The sequence below is a fragment of the Myotis brandtii genome, unplaced genomic scaffold (genome assembly GCF_000412655.1).
Source record: "Myotis brandtii unplaced genomic scaffold, ASM41265v1 scaffold31, whole genome shotgun sequence".
Classification (NCBI taxonomy): Eukaryota; Metazoa; Chordata; class Mammalia; order Chiroptera; family Vespertilionidae; genus Myotis; species Myotis brandtii.
In genome coordinates, this window is record NW_005361873.1 from 2,725,869 (window position 1) to 2,746,584 (window position 20,716).

General features: G+C 34.7%; 1 protein-coding gene across 5 annotated transcripts in view; it reads right to left on the reverse strand.

The window, feature by feature from the left end:
• SNAP91 (synaptosomal-associated protein, 91kDa) overlaps positions 1-20,716 on the reverse strand; it is a 121,274-nt gene that overhangs the window by 39,403 nt on the left and 61,155 nt on the right. For all 5 annotated transcript variants that reach the window (XM_014542658.1, XM_005869944.2, XM_014542661.1 and 2 more), the window contains 7 exons: positions 20,545-20,586; positions 15,342-15,412; positions 13,278-13,283; positions 9,801-9,828; positions 8,377-8,486; positions 5,895-6,013; positions 68-82 (listed from right to left, as the gene is read on the reverse strand). In XM_014542658.1, coding sequence (XP_014398144.1) covers positions 68-82; positions 5,895-6,013; positions 8,377-8,486; positions 9,801-9,828; positions 13,278-13,283; positions 15,342-15,412; positions 20,545-20,586 — 391 coding nt within the window. The remainder of the gene's footprint in view (positions 1-67; positions 83-5,894; positions 6,014-8,376; positions 8,487-9,800; positions 9,829-13,277; positions 13,284-15,341; positions 15,413-20,544; positions 20,587-20,716) is intronic.

Here is a 20,716-nt window from a genome sequence, read left to right on the forward strand (position 1 = left end):
AAATGAAGGCAGTTAGCAAGATCCAGAAGTCTCTCAAAACAGAAGTTTAAAATAAAGCTTTACTCACCCTCTCCCAAAAGGTCTATCGATGTCCGTTATGTGTCAGCATATGAAGAAATAAGAGATAAAGCTGAAATATTCAACCACACCAGTGTCCAAGCAGGGTGAGGCACTAACTGAAGAAATTCTAGCTTTCTGGACCATTTGTAATAAAAAACATAAATGTACAGTCAGCCCTCTGTATCTGTGCATTCTACATCCTTGGTTCAACCAACCGTGAATCCAAAATATTTGGGGGGAAAAATGTTACATTGTGCTGATGTGTACTATGTAGTTTCACCTACGATTGTTACATCTCTACCATCTCTACTGAACATGTACAGACTTTTTTCTTGTCGTTATTCCCTAAACAATATAGTAAACAACTATTTACATAGCATTTACATTACATTAGGGATTATTACTAATCTAGAGATGGCTTAGAGGATGTGTGTTATATGCAAATACTCGCCAATTTATATAAAGGTCTGGAGCATCTGCAGATTTTGGTATCCGAGGGGGTCCTGTAACCAATGCCTTGTGGATACTGAGAGATGACTCTATTACCTGTTATCATTATGGAACTTTTGAGCTGGAGGGGTACTTTAGTGAATTTCTGGATCAAGTTTCCAACTTCATAGATGGAAAAACTGAGAGCAAGGGAGGTCAAGACACTTACCTAAGTCAGGTCTAAACAATTTTGAAAAACTCAATTTATTTTTTACCAGATTTACCATTTCATCTACTTTGATTGATTTCCATATACTATAAATGCCCATTCTGATGAAATTATAGCTAACTGAACTTTACTGATCTTCTTTATTTGATCATAGATGAAACTACTATAGTCTGGAATACCAGAGAATAAATTGGAGTTTTATAAAAGCTGTAGTTTGATTGTAGAATGCATAAAACAGTCAAATAAATAAATGCAAGTTTAGGGGTTAGAAAAAGAAATGCCAACCTAAACGTTTTTCTTCTTCATAGGTTTCATATTATCAGATATTTTTCAATTCAATATAATTTTTATATGTATAAACCTTAGGTTAAAACACAGATTTCATTGGGAGGTTTATACTTTCTGTGTTCAACAGTGGGATTATAGTTGGCATCCTAAATAAGAAGCCTAAAAGGAGTTATTCTTTACTATATTATGACTCCATGTCAGACATTTGGATTGTTCAATGGCATTTTTCTCTTCTCAGTCACATGAAACACTTCATATTTAAATTCAGAATGTTCCTGTAAATTTACTTTAATGATAAAATTTTTTTTTCAGAATTAATTAAAAAGATTTTCCCCCCAGAGCTTTAAAAACAATATAAGAACCTGTAACCCAAAAGTTCTAGAGGATATTTAAAAAAACTGAGAAACATAAATTTGACATTAAAATAATCACATTCATTTAACGACACATTTTGCAAACCCAATGAATATTATGTAAAGCACTCTACAGATACACTGAGATAATCAGACTCTTCCTAACCAAATCCCATATATTTCACAATAATTTTAGAAAATTATAGCACGTGGAGTTGACATTAGAAACCCTCTTAAAATTTTAGAATGTATACTTAACAAATAGCATGCAAAAAGGACCTACACTGAGTGGCCAGATTATTGACTGGCCAGATTATTATGACCACCCCATCAGTACAATGAAGTGAATTAGTTCTGCAAATAATAATAATAAAACCTTGAGAGTATTTGCTTAGGAAAATATTCAGTATTTTTGGAAGTGTCAATGAAGTGCTGATGGGTGGTCATAATAATCTGGCCCTTCAGTGTATGTTGGATTGGGGCTAAAGTATATTCTGCTGTTAGGTGGCCAGGTCCACATCCCAAGAAACAGAAGTTTCTTCTAATAATTTCTTATACCAACAGTACCTGGCCCAATACAAGTGTTACTCCACAGTCACACTTCCTAAAAATATTTTAGGATGACCAAAGTGGGTCATCAGAAGCCAGTCAGACTTGGCTTCTCTCTTTTCCTGGCATTGGTGGGACTCTCCCTCGCCCTGCCCTTATCAACATGGATATTTCAAGCTTCAGTGAGACTTAGCAGAAGAATGAAGAGCCACGTGACAGCACAGTTTCCAGATCTATGATGGGGAATGAGCAACTGATTTCATACATTTGTTAAGAAGAAGACTTATTCAGCTGGAGGGGGATGATGAAACTTCCAGCACTGATAAAATGGAAGATGAAAAGTAAAATTTCCTAAGAAAATGTATGAGGTAATTAAGCATATTGTTGAATAATTGGTGATGAAATTTTTTTCCATTCCTGGAAACCACAGGTTTTAGTCTCCAAACTCTTAATTTTCTAGATAAAATAAAATTTATGCTACTTATATCTTGCTTTATGCAAAATTTTCTCTCCTATAAAAGGAATTCTCTATTTTAGGATGATAGGAACAGTTTTAAAGATTCTCAAAACTACTACTTGTTGTAAAAAATTAATCTATCCAAAAAAGCTACAATAGCAGAGTTATCCACTAGCAAATGGTATATAATCAGAGGGTTTTTTAAAATAATAGAAATCGCTAGAAAATATTCACTGTAACCAAGGAAACAGACCTACAACTAAATTAACAAGGAAATCTATATTCTGCAGTGAGCTGTAGCTAAACTTTTAGGTTATTATAAAGATTAAATGTGGTCATATATTTAAGTGCTTACCCATATCTGTTACAAAAAATGCTTGATAATGATAGCTACAGCTAGCATTTAGGTTAAATTATAATTTTCATTATTGACTTGTGAATGTCAAAGCTTCTAATCTTTCTGTGTGTGTATGTCTGTCTAAATGTATGTGTATGAAAATAGCCTAAAGATATGTTCCCCAGATTTAATTAACAAGAAAATGGTAATATGGGTCATAAAAACTGCTTCTACCATAGCTAATATTCCACATGGAAATTATTAAAGTCATATGATCACATAATACTGATGAGCTTTCAAATACACGTTGATAATTTTTATTAGGTCCATTAATTCAAATTAAAACCCTAGCAGTAATTCCATGTTTCTCAAAAAGCAGAAATCTACTTCAAGCATTTATAATCTATACTAATAAAAGGGTAATATGCTAATTAGGGCGGATGTCTTCCGGAAGTCCATCCGGACAAAGCTACAGTGGCTGCGAGGCCCGGGGCTCAGGCAGCCATCAGTAGGACATCCCCTGAGGGCTCCCGGACTGTGAGAGGGGGCAGGCCGGGCTGAGGGACCCTCCCCCTCCTCCAGTGCATGAATTTTCATGCACCAGGCCTCTAGTAAGAAATAATCTGTTTCCCTACTTCTAAGATACACAGAAATATAACATACATAACTCACTTGTTTGTGCTGAGAGATGAATTTATTACAAGAAAAAAACACTCTCCCTATTATGGAGCCAAAAGGAGGAGTTTTAAAAATGCCCTGCATTCTTTTCAGTGAAATATGCTTATTATTAGCCCACAGGATGCCAAATCATTTTTTAAATTAAATTTAAATTAAATTTAAATTTAATTATTTAAATTAAATTTACCAAAATATGAATTTGCTAATATTTGGTTGCTTTACACCAACAGGAAAAAAAATAATATCCCCTAAAATGGCAATACTTATAAACACCTGAAGTAGTGATGGTCATTGGAAAATGAAATCCTCTTACTGTGTTATGGTCAGATAAGAATATCCAAATAGGTCTAAATAGTTTTTTGAAGTTTGTATTTTACTGTCTAGTTAAACAAAATTAAAATGTGCTCCAATAGTAGAATCAGCCTAATCTTATCAAACAAGATTGAGAAAGTGATTTTTTTTTAGTCACATAAGCCAAAATGTATTTGTTACAATTTAGCATCATCTTCAACCATCACCGGGTATCTATAGAATGAATGCAAACTGAAGGTGGGTGACTATGATTTCTCAACTTCATATTACACTACTTCAATTTCTTAAGGCTTATAATTTTTATTATTTTGCTTAGGAAATTTATTTATTAGCATTTTTCTCCCCAGCTGACTTTTCCACTGAAGCTGTAGGTATTTTGTTGAGACAGAAGACTTATGCTGTCTAACCATCAAAAAGTGACCAGCAGGCCCTAAGTCAAGGCTTCTGCTTGCCTAGAAAGTGCTCTGCACTAATTATTAAAAAGTGTTCCCTCGGGACCAGCAGCTTAGAAAAAGCACCTTTCTCTCAAGGATGAGAAAGGCTCACAGCTTCGCTGGCAGAAAGCAGGCAAGATATCAGCCCCACTCCGGAGTCTAACACAACCTCCATGTCCAAGTCAGACAGCCCAGGTTGAAACTACATGACTAGACCTACTGATACCTCAGTGTTTGTCACCAAGAGTTATTATTTCTAACAAGACTGAAATGTGTTATAATAAAATTGGTTATTATAAATTATTCTTCACAATATTATGGGTCTTAGCAAAAACTCCTTGGAGATGAATATGAATTAAAATGTCATATTGAAATGGAAAAAGATTCACCTACGTTTTTCTTTTGTGTGTGTGTGTGTGTGTGTGTGTGTGTGTGTGTGTGTGTTTTTTTTTTTTTACTTTTGGCACCCAAATAATTTTTTAGAGTGTCAATGTAAGAAATGTCCAAACTTGTAAAGAATTTTATAAGAGCTTGTTTGAGTTTATTTGAGCTACCTGATGACATGCCAAGAAGTAAGATCTCAAATGCTCCCAAGCCTGGTAGCTTTGTAGTTCTCTTTGTACATTTGGAATTAAGAAGGGGACATAAGGAAGATACGTGAAGGCAGGGAAATCGAAATGATTGTATTATAGGATAGCTAACAAGATTATGTGCTCCCTCGAGAGTGGTTATGCCTCTAAAAAAGAGGATTAATCTGGCATTTCAAAGGTGTGGTAAACTACATGCGCAAGAACAATGGAAAGGGCTGACTTAAAGCAAAGATACACCTTTCACTAAAGAAGACGTAGGCCTGGAGCATGACTACTCTCCATGAACCCCCAGTTAGGAGCTTATGATCAGATCACCTATGCTGTTATTTTGGGTCACTGATTTATTACAGAGCCTCTCTCTCTCTGGTGTGCCAGGTTCCTGGCTCTCCTGTTGCAGGAGGTGCACTACCCTGTGCCCGCACAGTGGACGAATGGACTTCAATTAGCCTGAATGCTGAACTGGACCTGGCTGCAACATGGAACAGAAGCTCTGGACACTGGCCCTCCTTTTGCTCTACTGGACCCCCAGCTACCCCTCTTTCAGGACTGGGTTAAGGGGCATGGGGCTTTGCAACCTGAGAAATGTAACTCCATGTAAATAAAGCCTTTTACCATATCTTGTTGTCCCGTGCAAATCTTAGAAAATTCATTTTCTAAAGATCTCGCAAGAATCCCGCTCCTGCGAGAAACTGAGAAGTTTGATTCTCCAGTGACAAAGCTATCCCAGATTTTAACTGCATTTAAGTCAAATACAATGTGAATAAAATCAATTCCCATCAGGAATCCATGAAGGAAGGCTCTCCCTGAGAAAACCAAATTAGAAATGCTGTCTTTGCATAATCTCATAAATTTTCAGGAATACTCAGACTTCTAAAGTCTGAATCTCTAGAAAACAAGACTAAATATAATTAGAATTTTAGAACAGCAAAGGAAAGTACTGCCTTTGTTCTAACTTTTAAATAAAAACTATATGACTATTTGAACATTTTAACTGTATTATGGGTACTTTTCCTGTCTCTGTCTCTCTCAACATTTATTTCTATCAATAGATGCCATTCTGAACATTTTCTCTCCAAGTTTCTAGCACCATTTGGACCCTCAGAAGGTAAGCATAACAGTTGTAGCCTGAGTAAAAGCAACTAAATAGAGAGATGGCATGACTGTCTGGTTTCACTCACCTCCCCATGCAGTGGCTCCTCCAGAAGGTGGTGCTGGTGCTGGTGCCGCGGCTGCTGCCGCCCCTGCAGAGGAAAAGTCTGGCTGGAGGTCCAGGAGATCGCTCGACGGCTTAGAAGTGCTGAATGGAAAATATAATTTTAAAGTCAGACTTTGAAATTTTATAATGTAAAGGTATCTTCTAAAAACATCATAGATTTTGTATATTTTAAATCAAATAAAAGAATAATATTTTGGGAAGTATAGCATATGTTCTTCTACACCAGGGGTTGGCAAATGAGATTTGTAAAGGGCTAGATGCTAAGTATTTCAAGCTTGTGGGCTAGAAGATCTCTATTGCTGCTGGACTCTGCCACTGTAAAAATGAAATAAGACATAGATGACACATGAACAAGTAAGTGTGCCTTTGTTCCAGTGAGACTTTATTTACAAAAAACAGTCAGCGGGATAGATTTGACTCCTGGGGCCATAGTTTGCCAACTCTTGCTCTATAGACAACAACAAAGTTAAATCATATTTCAAGCTATGAGTCCCTTACCAGATCACAGAGCAGAAATTAAAAGGGAAAACCTAAATGCCTCAAAGTAAGGTGGAATTTTCTTAATCATGTTACAAAATGGTAGTTATAAGGACTGTGACAAAAGGAAACATCATCCAAATATTAAAGGTATTAGGGTAAGAGGATTATGGGTAATTTTTTTTTCTTTTCTCTATTTTCAAATTTTTTTTTAATGAAAAAAATTCTTGTTTTGAGAAGAATACTTTATTTATAAACCAAAGATAGTAAAATGAATAATTACTAATGTACCCTGTTTTCTAAATAAAACCACAACATATCAGTTTTGGCTATAAAGAGGACTCACCTGAAAATACTTAGGCTGTGATTTTCAAAGCTCCTCCATTTGTAGACATTCTAAGAAGGAACCTATAGCTTTGCTATTCAAAGTATAGGCCCCAAACTAGATCCTAGGACCTTGTTAAAAATGCAACATCTCAGGCTTACCCCATTATCTCCTACATGAGAAACTTTATTTTAACATGCCCCTGAGTGTTTCACAAGTGACTCATAGCTTGAAATATGATTTAACTTTGTTGTTGTCTATAGAGCAAGAGTTGGCAAACTATGGCCCCAGGAGTCAAATCTATCCCGCTGACTGTTTTTTGTAAATAAAGTTTTACTGGAACAAAGGCACAGAGCACTGGCCTAGCCCTAACCGGTCTGGCTCAGTCGATAGAGCGTCGGCCTGCAGACTGAAAGGTCCCAGGTTTGATTCCGGTCAAGGGCATGTACCTTGATTGTGGGCACATCCCCTGTAGGAGGTGTGCAGGAGGCAGCTGATCGATGTTTCTAACTCTCTATCCCTCTCCCTTCCTCTCTGTAAAAAATCAATAAAATATATTTTTAAAAAAAGAGCCTAAAGGTCACCAGACCAGGTACCAAGCCATCAGTGTCCCAGGCTCCCCATCCCCTCTTCATAAACAGCAATTACATCTTTATCTTTTTTACAGATTAGAATTCCAAGAAGAATGGATTCTGCTACTTAAAAAAGTTTCTAAACCCTTGAAATTTGCCTAGTTTTGATGTCCATTTAATAAATACAACAGGTCGAACTGCCAGAATAGGGAAGTATATTTATTAATATTCATATCAGAGCTTTTATAAGAAGTAACTTATCTTAGTATAGAGGCAGAAAGGTCTTGGTTTTACCAAGCTGGAGATTATAAAAAGCCAAACTAAGCAATGGAGGATAACATACATTGTTAACGTGGGTACATTACTTGGATTTATTGCTTAGTTCAAAATTTAAGTCTCTAAATATAGGGCATTCACAATCAGAGTCACAGATAGTACAAAATGAGACTAGAATCCTCCTAAGGCAAAACAGCCAAACAAAGAGTTAACCTAAAGTTATTATTTGAGGAAGCCCCTGTGAGTTGGGGCTTCACTGTAGGCAGCCCTGAGATTTCACAGAATGTACAGTCATTTCTACCTTTCTCACCACTGTTCTGACCTGTACGTGCTATTAAAGCTCATTAGAAACACCACAGTGGTCCCTTCCTAACACCGGAGTTTGAGTCCCTCAGATACACCAGCTAATTAATCTACAACTGCAAGCTTTTTAAAAAGGCATTTTAAGACACCATTTAAATTTCCCACAAGAATAAACACTTTTTCGAAAACATTTTCTGTGTCAGCCAATTTCAGAAGAACTTGCAATGTGTGCATGGTTTTTCTACTTCCTTTCCCAAATGTGTGGGCAGCAAGTGATTTCTACAGCTTAGGTCCTTCCTATGCTTTTAGAAGTACGGACCTCAGTATTTGTATCAGGCATAAAATAACTTACTTTGTGTACCTAAAAATAACCCCAGTAATACATGTTAGGATTAGCTTTCATTTTCTGAAATCAGTTGGGTTCAGTACATAAAAAAACAACAACTCATCAAAATACTAATAAACATTCACTTGAATACTCATTAACTCACCTGACAGGGACAGCCGCGGATGGAGTTGCAAATAAATCAACCGGTGGGGACGTGTCAATAGTTTTAGCTGGTGTAGAATTAGGAGACGTAACAGTTGTGGCTGGAGAAGACTAAAAGTGAAGATGCACAACACACTCTAGTCAAATCCGAATCTACAGGACACAGAGCAACAGCACTTCCACTTTGCAGACCCATGAACTACAGATCTATAGGAGGAAATACTCCTGTCACTGATAACACTAATCCTGTCCTTAAACATGCTAAAAAAGAGATAGGGAGGTAAGCGAATAATTAAATTTATTCAAGTAAACTATCTAAAAAACATCCTAGTGGCCCTGGCTGGTGTTTCTCAGTGGTTAGGGTGTCGGCCCACACACCAAAAGGTTGCAGGTTCAATCCCCTAGTCTGGGCACGTGCAGGAGGCAACTAATCAATGTCTCTCACATCAGTGTTTCTCTGTTTCTTTTTCTCTCCCTCTCCATTCCTCCTTCTCTCCCACTCTCTCTAAAAATCAATAGGAAAAATATCCTCGGATAAGGATTAACCAAAATAGAAAAGAAAAAACAAAACAAAGGCACACTGTGGAAAGATTCCCATCTACAATTGGTTTCTTTACCATTAAAACACACATACTATCATGTGCCTTACCTGTCTCACAGGGCTGTGATTTAGAGTATGTGAAAGTGCTTTTCAACTAATAAAATGTTACAGATACATTTGTTCTCAGCTGTAATATAAATATATGAAAATTTCTTCTACTTAAAAATGTAGTCCAAATAAAGGACTAAGTTCACATTGTGATATTACACTGGACTTAGAAAATATACAGGAGAATACATGAAAACTTACCTTACCTTTTCTCAAAAATTTAAAAATAAAATTATACTTGATCCAGCAATTACTCTTCTGCATATATACCCAAAAGAAGTGAAAGCAGGGACTCGAACGGATATTTATACACTCATGATCATAGCAGCATTATTTAAAATAGCCAAAAGATGGAAGCAACACAAAGTGTTCATTGATAGAAGAATAAATGAACAAAATGTGGTATATTCATACAATGAAATAGTATACAGTCTTAAAAAGGAAGGAAATTCTGACATGCTACAACATGGATTAACCTTGAAGATATTATGCTAAGAAAAACAAGCCAGTCACAAAATGATAGTTACTGGATGATTCTACTTATATAAGGTACCTGGAGTACTCAAAATCAAAGTAAAATAGTGGCTACCAGGGACTTGGAATAGGGGAAGTGGAGAGTTAATGTTTAAAGGGTACAGAGTTCCTGTTTTAGAAGATAAAAAAGTTATGAAATGGATGATAGCAATGTTGCTAAATAATGTGAATGTAATCCACTAAACTGCACCTCGAAAGTGGTTAAAATTGTTAAAACAAAACACAACAAAAAATAAACTTACCTTACTTAATGGAGAGGGAGCACCAGATCTAAAAGGCAACCAAAAAATTAAAACTGAATATACATGTAGAAGCATTTAAATTTGATACTATCACTTGGTCAAACACTAACTTGTTTATATACAATTTTTTTTAGTAATGGACACACTATTTAATACTTTCTATCTTTTACTCAGTTATGACATCCTCTTCTAATGTTTCCCACCCACTAAATTTCTAGTATTAGAAATTCTTAAATTAAAATTTCCCCCCTATAGCTCTAGCAATTCAATTCTTTAAGTTGATCATTATTGCCCATGTCCATAAAAAATAAGCTGTCTGAATTGGAATTTAAAATTTTTTTCTAAGACTTAGGAAAAATATGTTTTATAGAATTAAAAAAGCTTCTGGTTTATTATTTCAAAAGTTAGAAAACTCATTAAGATTAAAGTATACTGTGATTAATCATAATTGTGATGCATAAAAGGAACACTAAAATAAAATAAAAATCCCTATGAGCCCTGTGCCTGAAATATGTCCCAACTTCCTTAAGTTTTTTTTTATGGCTATAATGAAATCTATAAAAAATATTCCAATTGTCCTATTAGAACTAGGGGAAGCTTGAAAATGAACAGTAATCTCAATGCTTATTTCTAAGGCAGTGAAGAAAAATTAGGAAGAAGTAATTTTTCTCAGATTACGAATAGCAGTGACTACTGCACATCACTTCTACAAAGTGCTTCAGAAACAGCTGCTTAAACAGCTTACATTTCACCAACCCGAGTTGGTGGAAAATAACAATGAAACAAAAGGAACAAATACACATTGCAATAAGAAGCTTATTGTCAGGGTCTTATAGGATGTCAGGGATGTCTTACTACTTATCTACAGAGAAAATATCACATATAGCAGTAGCAGAAAAAAATTAGTAGAGAGTTAGTAACTGCATTTTATACACTATCATGAATTTTTGTCATTGGATGTAGCAAAATAAATCTAGTAATAGTATATGCCTGATTGATACCTTTTATGTTCAACTTCATTTGCAAATATATGCCTGCCATTTTCTATTTAAATTTAGTTTTTACTTAAAATTAATATAATGTAAAGAAAGGGCACATATAAATTTCTACTATATTATAAAGGTAGAAGTATAAAGGTAACATTTAATTTGGTTATGTGTAGTTTGGCTAAATATAATCTTAAGAATGACATATCCTATAAAGAACACGAAATGCATTTATCTATATTGCTTATTTCAAAGGGCTTACTAAAACAAGTGAATCACAGTGCTCTCTGTATCTATAAAAAGCTACTTAGGCACCAAAAAATCTTGTATAGCAGGAGTTCAAAAATTCCCTAATGAGTTTTTGACTAATAATTTCTCCACTCCCACCATGTTTTCCTTTATCTGTGTGGAAAAGGAAAGGAACTAAATCTAAATAAAAATCCAAGAAAATAACAGCCTGAATGTGGCAAAGAAAACATAGAAGCCATTTGACATGGTCACTTTCTAAGAATGAATTAATTGAAATTAAATTATCTCTCAAGCAATTTCATGAAGCAATGCTCAGTGGTACTGACACATGAAAAATACCATTACAGAAAAGAGAAATGTGGATATGCAAGCGCTTTTTGAAATATGTTTCCAAGCTGATACATAAACATTTCTAACATATTCTATACTCCATAGCAATAATAAAGGTATAATAAAAATGACAGAATTGCTCTGCCATTAAAGAATATCATGCTCAAATATAAGCATAAAACATCATAATTGGCACAAGAATTATGTTGCCAATAATGCTACACAAATGCTATTACTAAATGACACGTGACATTACCCCATGGATTAGACAAACAAATGCAAATTTCCTACTGTCCCTGTGGAGCTATCATGCCACCTACTGCACTGTGTCTTAACTGTGTAAGTGTCTGTATTCTCCATTAGATGCTAAGTTCTTAGCAGTGAGGGGGCTCATCTCAATGATTTATATCCCCGGCACTTTATACAGCAGTTTGCCTTGTGTAGTCAGTGAAATATATTTTTGTATTATCTGGATTTTTGAATGAGAATACATTTATGTATTCTTTGTATAAAAATGTAAATTAACCAAAAATCTTAAAAATTACTTTGTGTGAAACTAAATTGTCAGGATGTGTGACCTCTGTTCCCATGGACCAGCCCCAGCCTTTGACGAGATTTCATCAGGAAGGCAAGAACCAGAGGTGCTCCCAGTGGGATATGACTTTTAAAAGGATCATTAATCACTGGTTAAAATCTGAGGGCTCTGAGGTTCAGAGGGGTAAGTAACTTGCCAAGTCTCTTCATGCGTTAGTGGTGGATTTAAGACTCCAGTCAGTGTCTGTCTGATGCCCAGAGCCTGTGCTCATTTCACATGCCAGCGGGTCCTGACGGAAACACACATAGCCCAGCACATTTGTTCCTCCCTTACACAATACATTGAACTGCTTCCTTTACTTGTTCCTTTGTTGATTTTCTATCTTGCCATTGGTCATTTCTCCTTTATAAAAGAAAAGGCTATAATGTTTTATATATAAATAATGACATTTATTACAGACCTATACTTATTTTAGCTAGAGAAACTTAGCACTTAGTGTACTGTTTTGGGGAAAATAAAACACGAATACAACTTTAGAAGAGAATAAATGACTATAAAGTAATCTACCCTAAATTTTGTAAAATTCTACAAACTAATATGTGAGTTTTTCTGATGCACATAGTAAATGCCACGGTTTACGTCCACAATGTTAATAGAAAGGTATCAAAAGAGAACATTTTTTTATTTCTTATTCACAACAATAACCCTTACATAGTTCTGGTGATAAGTGCTAGTTATAAAAATAAACAACAACAAAAATAAAACACAGATGTGAAAAATCTGCCTTCCAAATAATTTTATTTAAAATAGGTTTATCTTGCGTTTCCTGCACCCTCAACAATTAGAAACCCACATATAAAATAAAATCAAATTCTCTCTTTGGTCTATGGAATCATAGAAACAAACAATATACAAAGGTGCATCATACAGTATTGTATAAAAGTTCCAAAATAAATATCAGTTTCTTTAGGCACTAAATATAAAAGGCATACATATCTTTATAGAAGACATTTAAAAATGCTTTGTTTTATGCATTTACCTAACCTGGAGACAGCTTTAATAATTAATTTTCTTCATAAAATTGTCTTTTGTTATATGACATGGGAAAATCTTCTGATTACTAAATAAATGAAAAAAAGTTTGATTACTAAAATCTAAGGGAGACTGTTAGTCTTGATCCAAGAAGACCAAACTAAAGTAAAACCATTTATGCCAGTCAACTTGTGAGACCAAAAAGTATAATGAAAAACACAGATGTGTAAAATGGACAGAAATCAGTTTTAAATGTTCTAAATACCAAATGTGGACTCTTAAGAGTGTTTTTTTGCATTTTTAGTAATAACCAAATGCAAAAAAGGCACTCGATATATTACTCACCCTTCACTTAAGTTCCCAGGTAAGCACAAACATACAAAGAAGAAAACAGTTAACTACTGTAGTTCATTTATTTTAAAAATAGGGAATAAGCAAAAGACAAGTTCCTATGCCAATTCAGAAAAGAAATATGACAAGCATAAAATGATTTTAAAGAAGAAAAACTATGCTCAGCTAAAGGTAATTCAAAACAGAAGTTATTATTTCACTGCTTTTGGAAATGTTACTTAAGTATATAGAGCTAAGTTCTCCAAAAAGTTTGCAGCAGCCACCAGGGGGCGAATTTAGATTTGAAGTTAGGACTAAGGAAATCAACTCCAGCAGGCTGCTGCAACCTTGACAGCAGCCCTGGCAGACTGAACAAGAGGACAGAGTGGATCTGTGCAGGGTGTGGTGGGGGGAACCTAAGAGGGAAAGAGTGCAGAGAAACTGACTTTTCACTGATGTGCAGCCCTCACTGCCCAAGGAAGAGGCTCTAACTCTATGGGGTATGCACTGTGCATTTCCTTAGCCAAAAGGGTTCCTTTGCCACAGGAGCAGGGCCTTTTCTCAGGCTTCCTGCCTCCTTTTCCTTACATCCAAGGCAACTCACTTGGCTTCCCAGATACCATAGTACAGGATGGCCCCAGCTGTGGCTGGAAGCGGGCATCTCCTGTTGTGACATAGTATACTCTCTAGTTTTTTATTTGACATCAATCTATCCACAAAAGGCTGATCACCCATGGCCACACTACAGCTGGGGCACACCCTGGGCTGGGGTAACAAACCTGCTAAAGCCCCAAGAGGTCCATCATTCCAGTAGCTCTGCCATTAACTGCCTAAGTCTTAGGCCCTAAGAGATTCCTACACTACTGTTTGTCATTGAAAATTTAAAACAGGCAATGCTTTTTATACTAACTTGGGAAAAATGACAGAAATAACACGTAGCTAATAAAACAACAACAACAACAAAGTAAGGTCAGAACACTAGTCTAGATTCTGGGAGAAGAGAGCAGAAAGGAGTTGCCTTTTGGTCGCTGTACCACAGGTAAAATCTCTGATCAGCCCACAGATCTGTAATGATCAGTTATTAGGTCTTCTCTGCTAACTTCTGCTGTCAATCTCAGTGGACTACACATAAAGCCAGGACAACCCACCCAGACATTTCAAGCTGACTCTGTGGGGAGAGCTACCCTAAGTGTTAAGGGGGAGATAATGAAGTATAAAATCATCCCTGACCTTTAGAATTAGAAAATCTATTTAAACCACATGTGTGAAAAAATTGGCCACAACACAGGGCACTGCATGATTAAGGAAGGTTTCATGAAATGTCTCTCCCGGGATGTGTGAGATTTATACAGACAGAGATAAGGGGGTAGGCATCCAGGACCAGCAAGGCACAAAGAGTGAAAAGCACTGGGTCTTGTGAATGCACAAGTTTGACACCTGCTAGAGCAAAAAAAGGAATGGAACCTGGACATTTTTTGCATGTGTTGAGGAAAAATAGTAAAAAAGGTAAGTGCCAAACACTAGGTATAAAAATCCAGTAAAATTGCACTTACCACTGCTTAATTGCCACTCTATAAAAAGATCTCTTCGTGAAATGTCAGCAGCATGCCATGCTGAATGGTTCAAGTGGGAAGAGTCTGGAGTCCAAGAAACTAGACTCGAGGGCTTTGCTTTTTATAACAATGAGGTTGGTAACACAACAGTGTTCAAGGCTGCTTGTGAAATTGTGGTTTTATTTATGCCCAATGATAACAGCCTCAACTTTTAAACATACGCAACTCTTTTTTCTGATTACTGTGAATCTCTTCTAAGGGCAAATATATAAATCAGCAAGTTCAGTTAACATAGGTGCAACCTACTAATTTGCTGCATTCGCCTGCAGACAGATTGTTGTAGGCAGGGTCGCACTGCCATGAGTTAATGGGATGGAGCAGGGGGAGTGTGAGGAAACCCAGAAGAATTACAATAAAGCATACCCTAAAACTGTAGTAGTATAAGTTGCACTGTGATAATTCTCATTCTTATAAAGAACAATTCTAACATTTTTCATCTTATTTATAATATACAACTAATGCATACTTGTTTCCAGGTTTCTTTCCTTCTAATGTATTTAGATGCTGTTCAAGGGTCTCCATAAGACTGCTGGGAGCCTACAATAAGAGAGTAAAAATAAATGTCTGGATTGCTTGCTTGCAAAGTAAACACACTGGAACGTCACTGTAACCTTGCATGGTGGAGGTCATGTGAGATAATTATATTCTAGGTCTTTTAGTGTTAAAAATCTTTAAATTCCCTGGAATCTCAGACAGGCCAATCCTATATATACTTAACTCCACTGCATAACAAAGAGTGTTACAGTGTGGTTTCAGTGTAGAGAATACATTGGATAAACTTTTTTTAACATATTACTTATATGCAGTAAAGTAAGTTTAATCCAATTCACCATAAGTTTCCATAAGACCACAGTGAAAAAAGAACAGGTATTTATATCCAAGTCAAAAATATAAGTGCCCAAGTACAAAGTAACAGAAATTTGAAAATACAGTAAAATCTCACTTATCCACGTTTGACTGAAATATTAGGAAAAATTGCTACTATATTAAGAAAAGGGGGGGGGTAAGTGATAGTTGTGGGAAAAGAATACACCTTTAGTAGTTAATAACAATTAAGATTTTCTTATTATTGAGGTATTTAATTTATTTCTATAATAAAATAACTAGCAAATATAATAATGTTATAATAGACTATTTGTATTGGAAGATTTAATATATTTCAACCATTTTATCAAAAAGTAACTGTTTTATAACATTTTAGGCAATATAAAGTGATGGCATTTTACTGTATATTAGAAAGAGAAATAATAGATTCAAACAATATTCCACTCTATTCCTCAAGCATCAAAAATTTAATTTCATCTTTCTCAGATAATTTTTAACCCAAATTTAACCTTAATAGCAGCATAGGCATTCAAAGAATAGCATTTCATGAATAAAATATATAACTACATTTATAGATACACTGAAATCTAATAATTGTATTTAAATTAATATGAAATTAATTTTGAAGGACTAACTATGCTAGCTGTTGAAATAGTTCACATAACTCAAAAAAATCCTATCACTGTAATTTTATATGGTACCGAGAGTGACAATTTAAAATAAAATTGTATTAAAAATTTTGATTTTGGAAGTTCAGGATATTTATTTAATATTCATTTAAATTTTACAAATAGAATCGTAAATGATCTCAATAACTATGTGATTATTATAAGTGTAAATTACTAAGTGAAGCAAATATAAGTTTATAAATATAAATCAGTAAGTGAACAAAATATTAATGTGATCAAAGTGATGAAGGTAAGGTAGAAAAAAACAACCCTATGAGCATTATCTAAAAAGTTAATGACTATAGTGTAGAAAGAATAAGGACTATCGGAAGGTATAATAAATCTAGAAAATTATAAAAATTAAAAGTTAAAATATAATTCAGGTGAAAGTGAACTTACTCAACAAATTCCAGTAAACTACGGTAAGAAGTATGCCTCTGAATATATAAAAAAGAAGTTTTTAAAAATAAAGGAAATTTTGCTGTATAGAAGAAATAGTCAACTATAAAGTTGTGCTAATTTAATAAACAAAGTGTACATTGTAACCTTAAAGGGAATAAAATAGTAATGGCTTCATAATTTTTAGGTGCATCCATACCTGGTAACTTTAAAATTATCATAATAAAAATTATAATTTTCATAATAATGGAACCCAGAGGCATACTGGAACCCAGGAGGCATACTTCCTTTTTTTTTTTTTTTTAATTGGGGTCACAGTAAGGAAAAAATGTGTCAAGTGATAGACTCATTCTCCATTTAGAAGACTCAGGTCCTCTGAATGGTAAGTACAATGTAAAGGAAATGTGATTCTGTGCTAAACCTGTTAAAAACAACAACAAATGCTACTTACAGACACAGAATAGAGAACAATATAGGATAACATAAAAAGAGGTAGTATATTCTCCTATTACATTTCTTCGGTAGCTACACAACAAAAATCAAAACCAGAAACATAGTTTGCAATTTCATTTTTTTTTTTTTGCAAAGTTTCTTAGCAATTTTAGGAAGAATTTTTAAAAAACAAATTAATAGTCACAATAACCATAATGGAAATCTGATCAAGAACACAGACTACAAAATTGACTTTTGTCTTTAAGATGAGTTATTTTGCAATATGTTGCACATAAAATTAAGTTTGGAGCATTTTATCTTAGAGGTTTAAAATGCTTCATCATTTATATTACTTATAAGTACTGTGAAATCTAACAGAAATAAAGTTTTCAAATGTATGCAGACAGAAAAAACCTGTTTGATAGTAATGTTCAGGAATGTAGGAATACCGGCCTTCTTCTCAACTGCAGCTATGGTGCTGAGCATATCCTGGTGTATAGTAGGCAATAAACCAAAACTAACATTTCCAAGGAGCATAACTCTGAGAATGCCTCTGCTATTGTAAAGAAATTTAATATTAACACAGTATAATAACTTATTTTTAAAATGCCAAAGTCAATAGACCAATTAGACGGAAACACCAACCCCAGAATAAGTCAGCCTGTGAAAGCCAATAGATAACAGCAATATATTACGGTTACCGATTCATCAATGGTACAGTCTTTAAAAGGAGACTTTTCTTTACCAGTAGTTTTCAGATCAACCAGAATTCCTGCCATCAAATCCTAAAATGTTTTTCATAAATGGAGATAATTTAAATTTGGAATGTGCACACACACACACACACACACACACACCCCAAACAGGAAATACTATTTTGAAAATCCTTTTCTTGGAACAAATTCATAAATAATTTTGAGTCTAGAATAAAAAAGGAAGCATCCATCTAAAATTCAGAGGCTTTAGATTATAAAGCATCATTAAGGGGAGAGGGATGGGGGCTGGGTGAAAAAGGTGAGGTGAGTAAGCCAAAAAAACTCCAAACTCATAGACACAGATATCAGCATGGTGATTACCAGAAGGAAAAGGCGGTTGGAGGGGATGTAGAAGAGGGTAAAGGGGGGATAAATGACTTGGGGTGGTGAACACACCATACAATATACAGATGAGGAATTATAGAATTGTACACCGGACACCTATATAATTTTATTAACCAATGTCACCCCAATAAACTAAATAAAAAAAACACAAATGGAAAAAAAGCAACCAAAAGATCATTCAAATTTTTGATCATTAGATCTGTGCTGAGAAATATATCAGTTCTGATATCATATTCACTTCTTACAACAAACTTTTAAATGTTTTTAAAAGAAATGTCATTGATACACATAAATCATTTAAATGCACTTATGATGACATTAGATGCACAATTTAAAAAAGGGCTACAGATGTCCACACTGATAGTTATTATGCAATTTCTAACCTAAAGGATAGCCATTAAATTCCTCTGTTCCATCTTGCAGCAAGAGGAATTCTAATCCTTTTTTTGAGTTACTAAGCAGCTTACTCCTTCTCCCAGTCAATAGGTAACCCTTCTGGTCTCCATCTCCTCTCTAACCCTCTTCCATGTCTGGTGTTTTTATTTATTGTCACGGCTAGATTGAGTGCCATGGTGGCCACAGAGAGGTCTGGCAGAGAACAGAACCTAATCTCAAAGGAGCTAAACTGAGCCCACAAAAAGTAGCATTTCTGACCCATCTGCAGATTAATTCTGGTCTAACACTGTTTAAAGGATTAACCCTAGAGCAGCTCACATTCCAGCTTGGACTTCACTCTCCTGTCCCAGTGGGTTTAATCCCCAGTTCAATTAGAAGCCTCCTTTGGACCCGTGGAAGGGGCTCTAAATGAGAATTAGGGAATGTGTTTAGCTCTGTTACTTATAATCCCAACAGAAATCACAATTAGGTAGCTTAAGAAATTTCAGAAGCACACAATACTCTTGCACTGAGATGTAAATATATACTGGAGAAATGAACTATAAAATTTTTTTAATGAGGAGGTGATTTACAAATTAAACATTAATAGTGAAGTTTATGTGGCTCTTAAGGTCATAACAGAAGTAGAGGATATGAAATACCAGAGTCTAATGGATCTCTACCAAAGAATATATTTTTATTTGGCCCAGGGCAAGATTTTATCTTATGAATTTTATCTCTGTTCACCAAATTGTGATAACACACAACATTATATAAAATATATCGCCATAGCCCGTTTGGCTCAGTGGATATAGTATTGGCCTGTGAACTGAAGGGTCCTGGGTTCGATTCTGGTCAAGGGCACATGCCCAGGTTGTGGGCTCGATCCCCAGTAGGGGGCATGCAGGAGGCAGCCAATCAATGATTCTCTCTCATCATTGATTTTTCTATCACTCCTCCCTTCCTCTCTGAAAGCAATAAAAATATATTTAAAAAATATTATGTCTCTGAACTCTAGAGAGTTATATAAATTATAATAAATTTTATAGTATCATTAAAAATTAAATGCAAGTATGTGATTCCTTCTTTTGATGATTTACTATAATTCTATAATTTTAAAAACAAAACAGTATTAAGTATTCCTTTAAACCTTTCCTTGTCTTCCTTTAGGCTCTGCCCTAACTAAGTAAGACAGAGGAGGACCTATTTTCTTATTAACTGAGAGCACTTCTAACAATACATCCAGTTTTTCTTTTATTCTATAGTGAGCTGTCTATAGAGTTGAATAAAGATGATTTGTCATTTCTAAAAGGTATTCACTGAGCTGAGTATTTTCATATCCAACTTTCTAGGTAAACATGCATTATTTATTTGGACTATTTTACAAATAAAGACAAAAATCAGCGTGGTAGAACTATATCAGAGTTTGCCCATTCATGCCCCTTCTTCGTACCTGAGGCATGCTGAAATCTAGAAGAACAAGCAGGAAAAAAATTTCAAAAGTCCTGATTATCATGCCTACAAATATATTTTCATAGACAAAATATTTTTTAAACATTATTCAAGGCTCCCTTTTGATTCAAGTTCAAGAATGAAAATATGACCTCAGTAAGTAAATTCAGTTGCCTTTAAAGAAGAAACTATGTTTATAAGGACAGGAAAACCTTCATATTACCTCTAGAAATATATTTAATAGCTAGAAAAAATAAGCTAGAATAATTTCCAAGAAAGTCCATTGGCCTAAATTTAAAATCCATTAAATACTTTTAAATACATACAAGACTTTATCAATGATCTAGGTAAGACCTTTTATGAAAAACTACAGAATAATTTCATGTACACTGAATCTTCCACTCAGAGAATCACTTACCTGTGTGAGGTCAGGAATATCACCTTTATCAATGCCAACTTGCTGTGGATTAAGAAAATAAAAAGTAACTTAATGGGAATTTAAAAAAATAAATTCTCTAAATTTAATTGAAGATCACCACATAATTAGCTAAAACTATGTCAAACATGGTATAGAATTGTTATGTATGTTA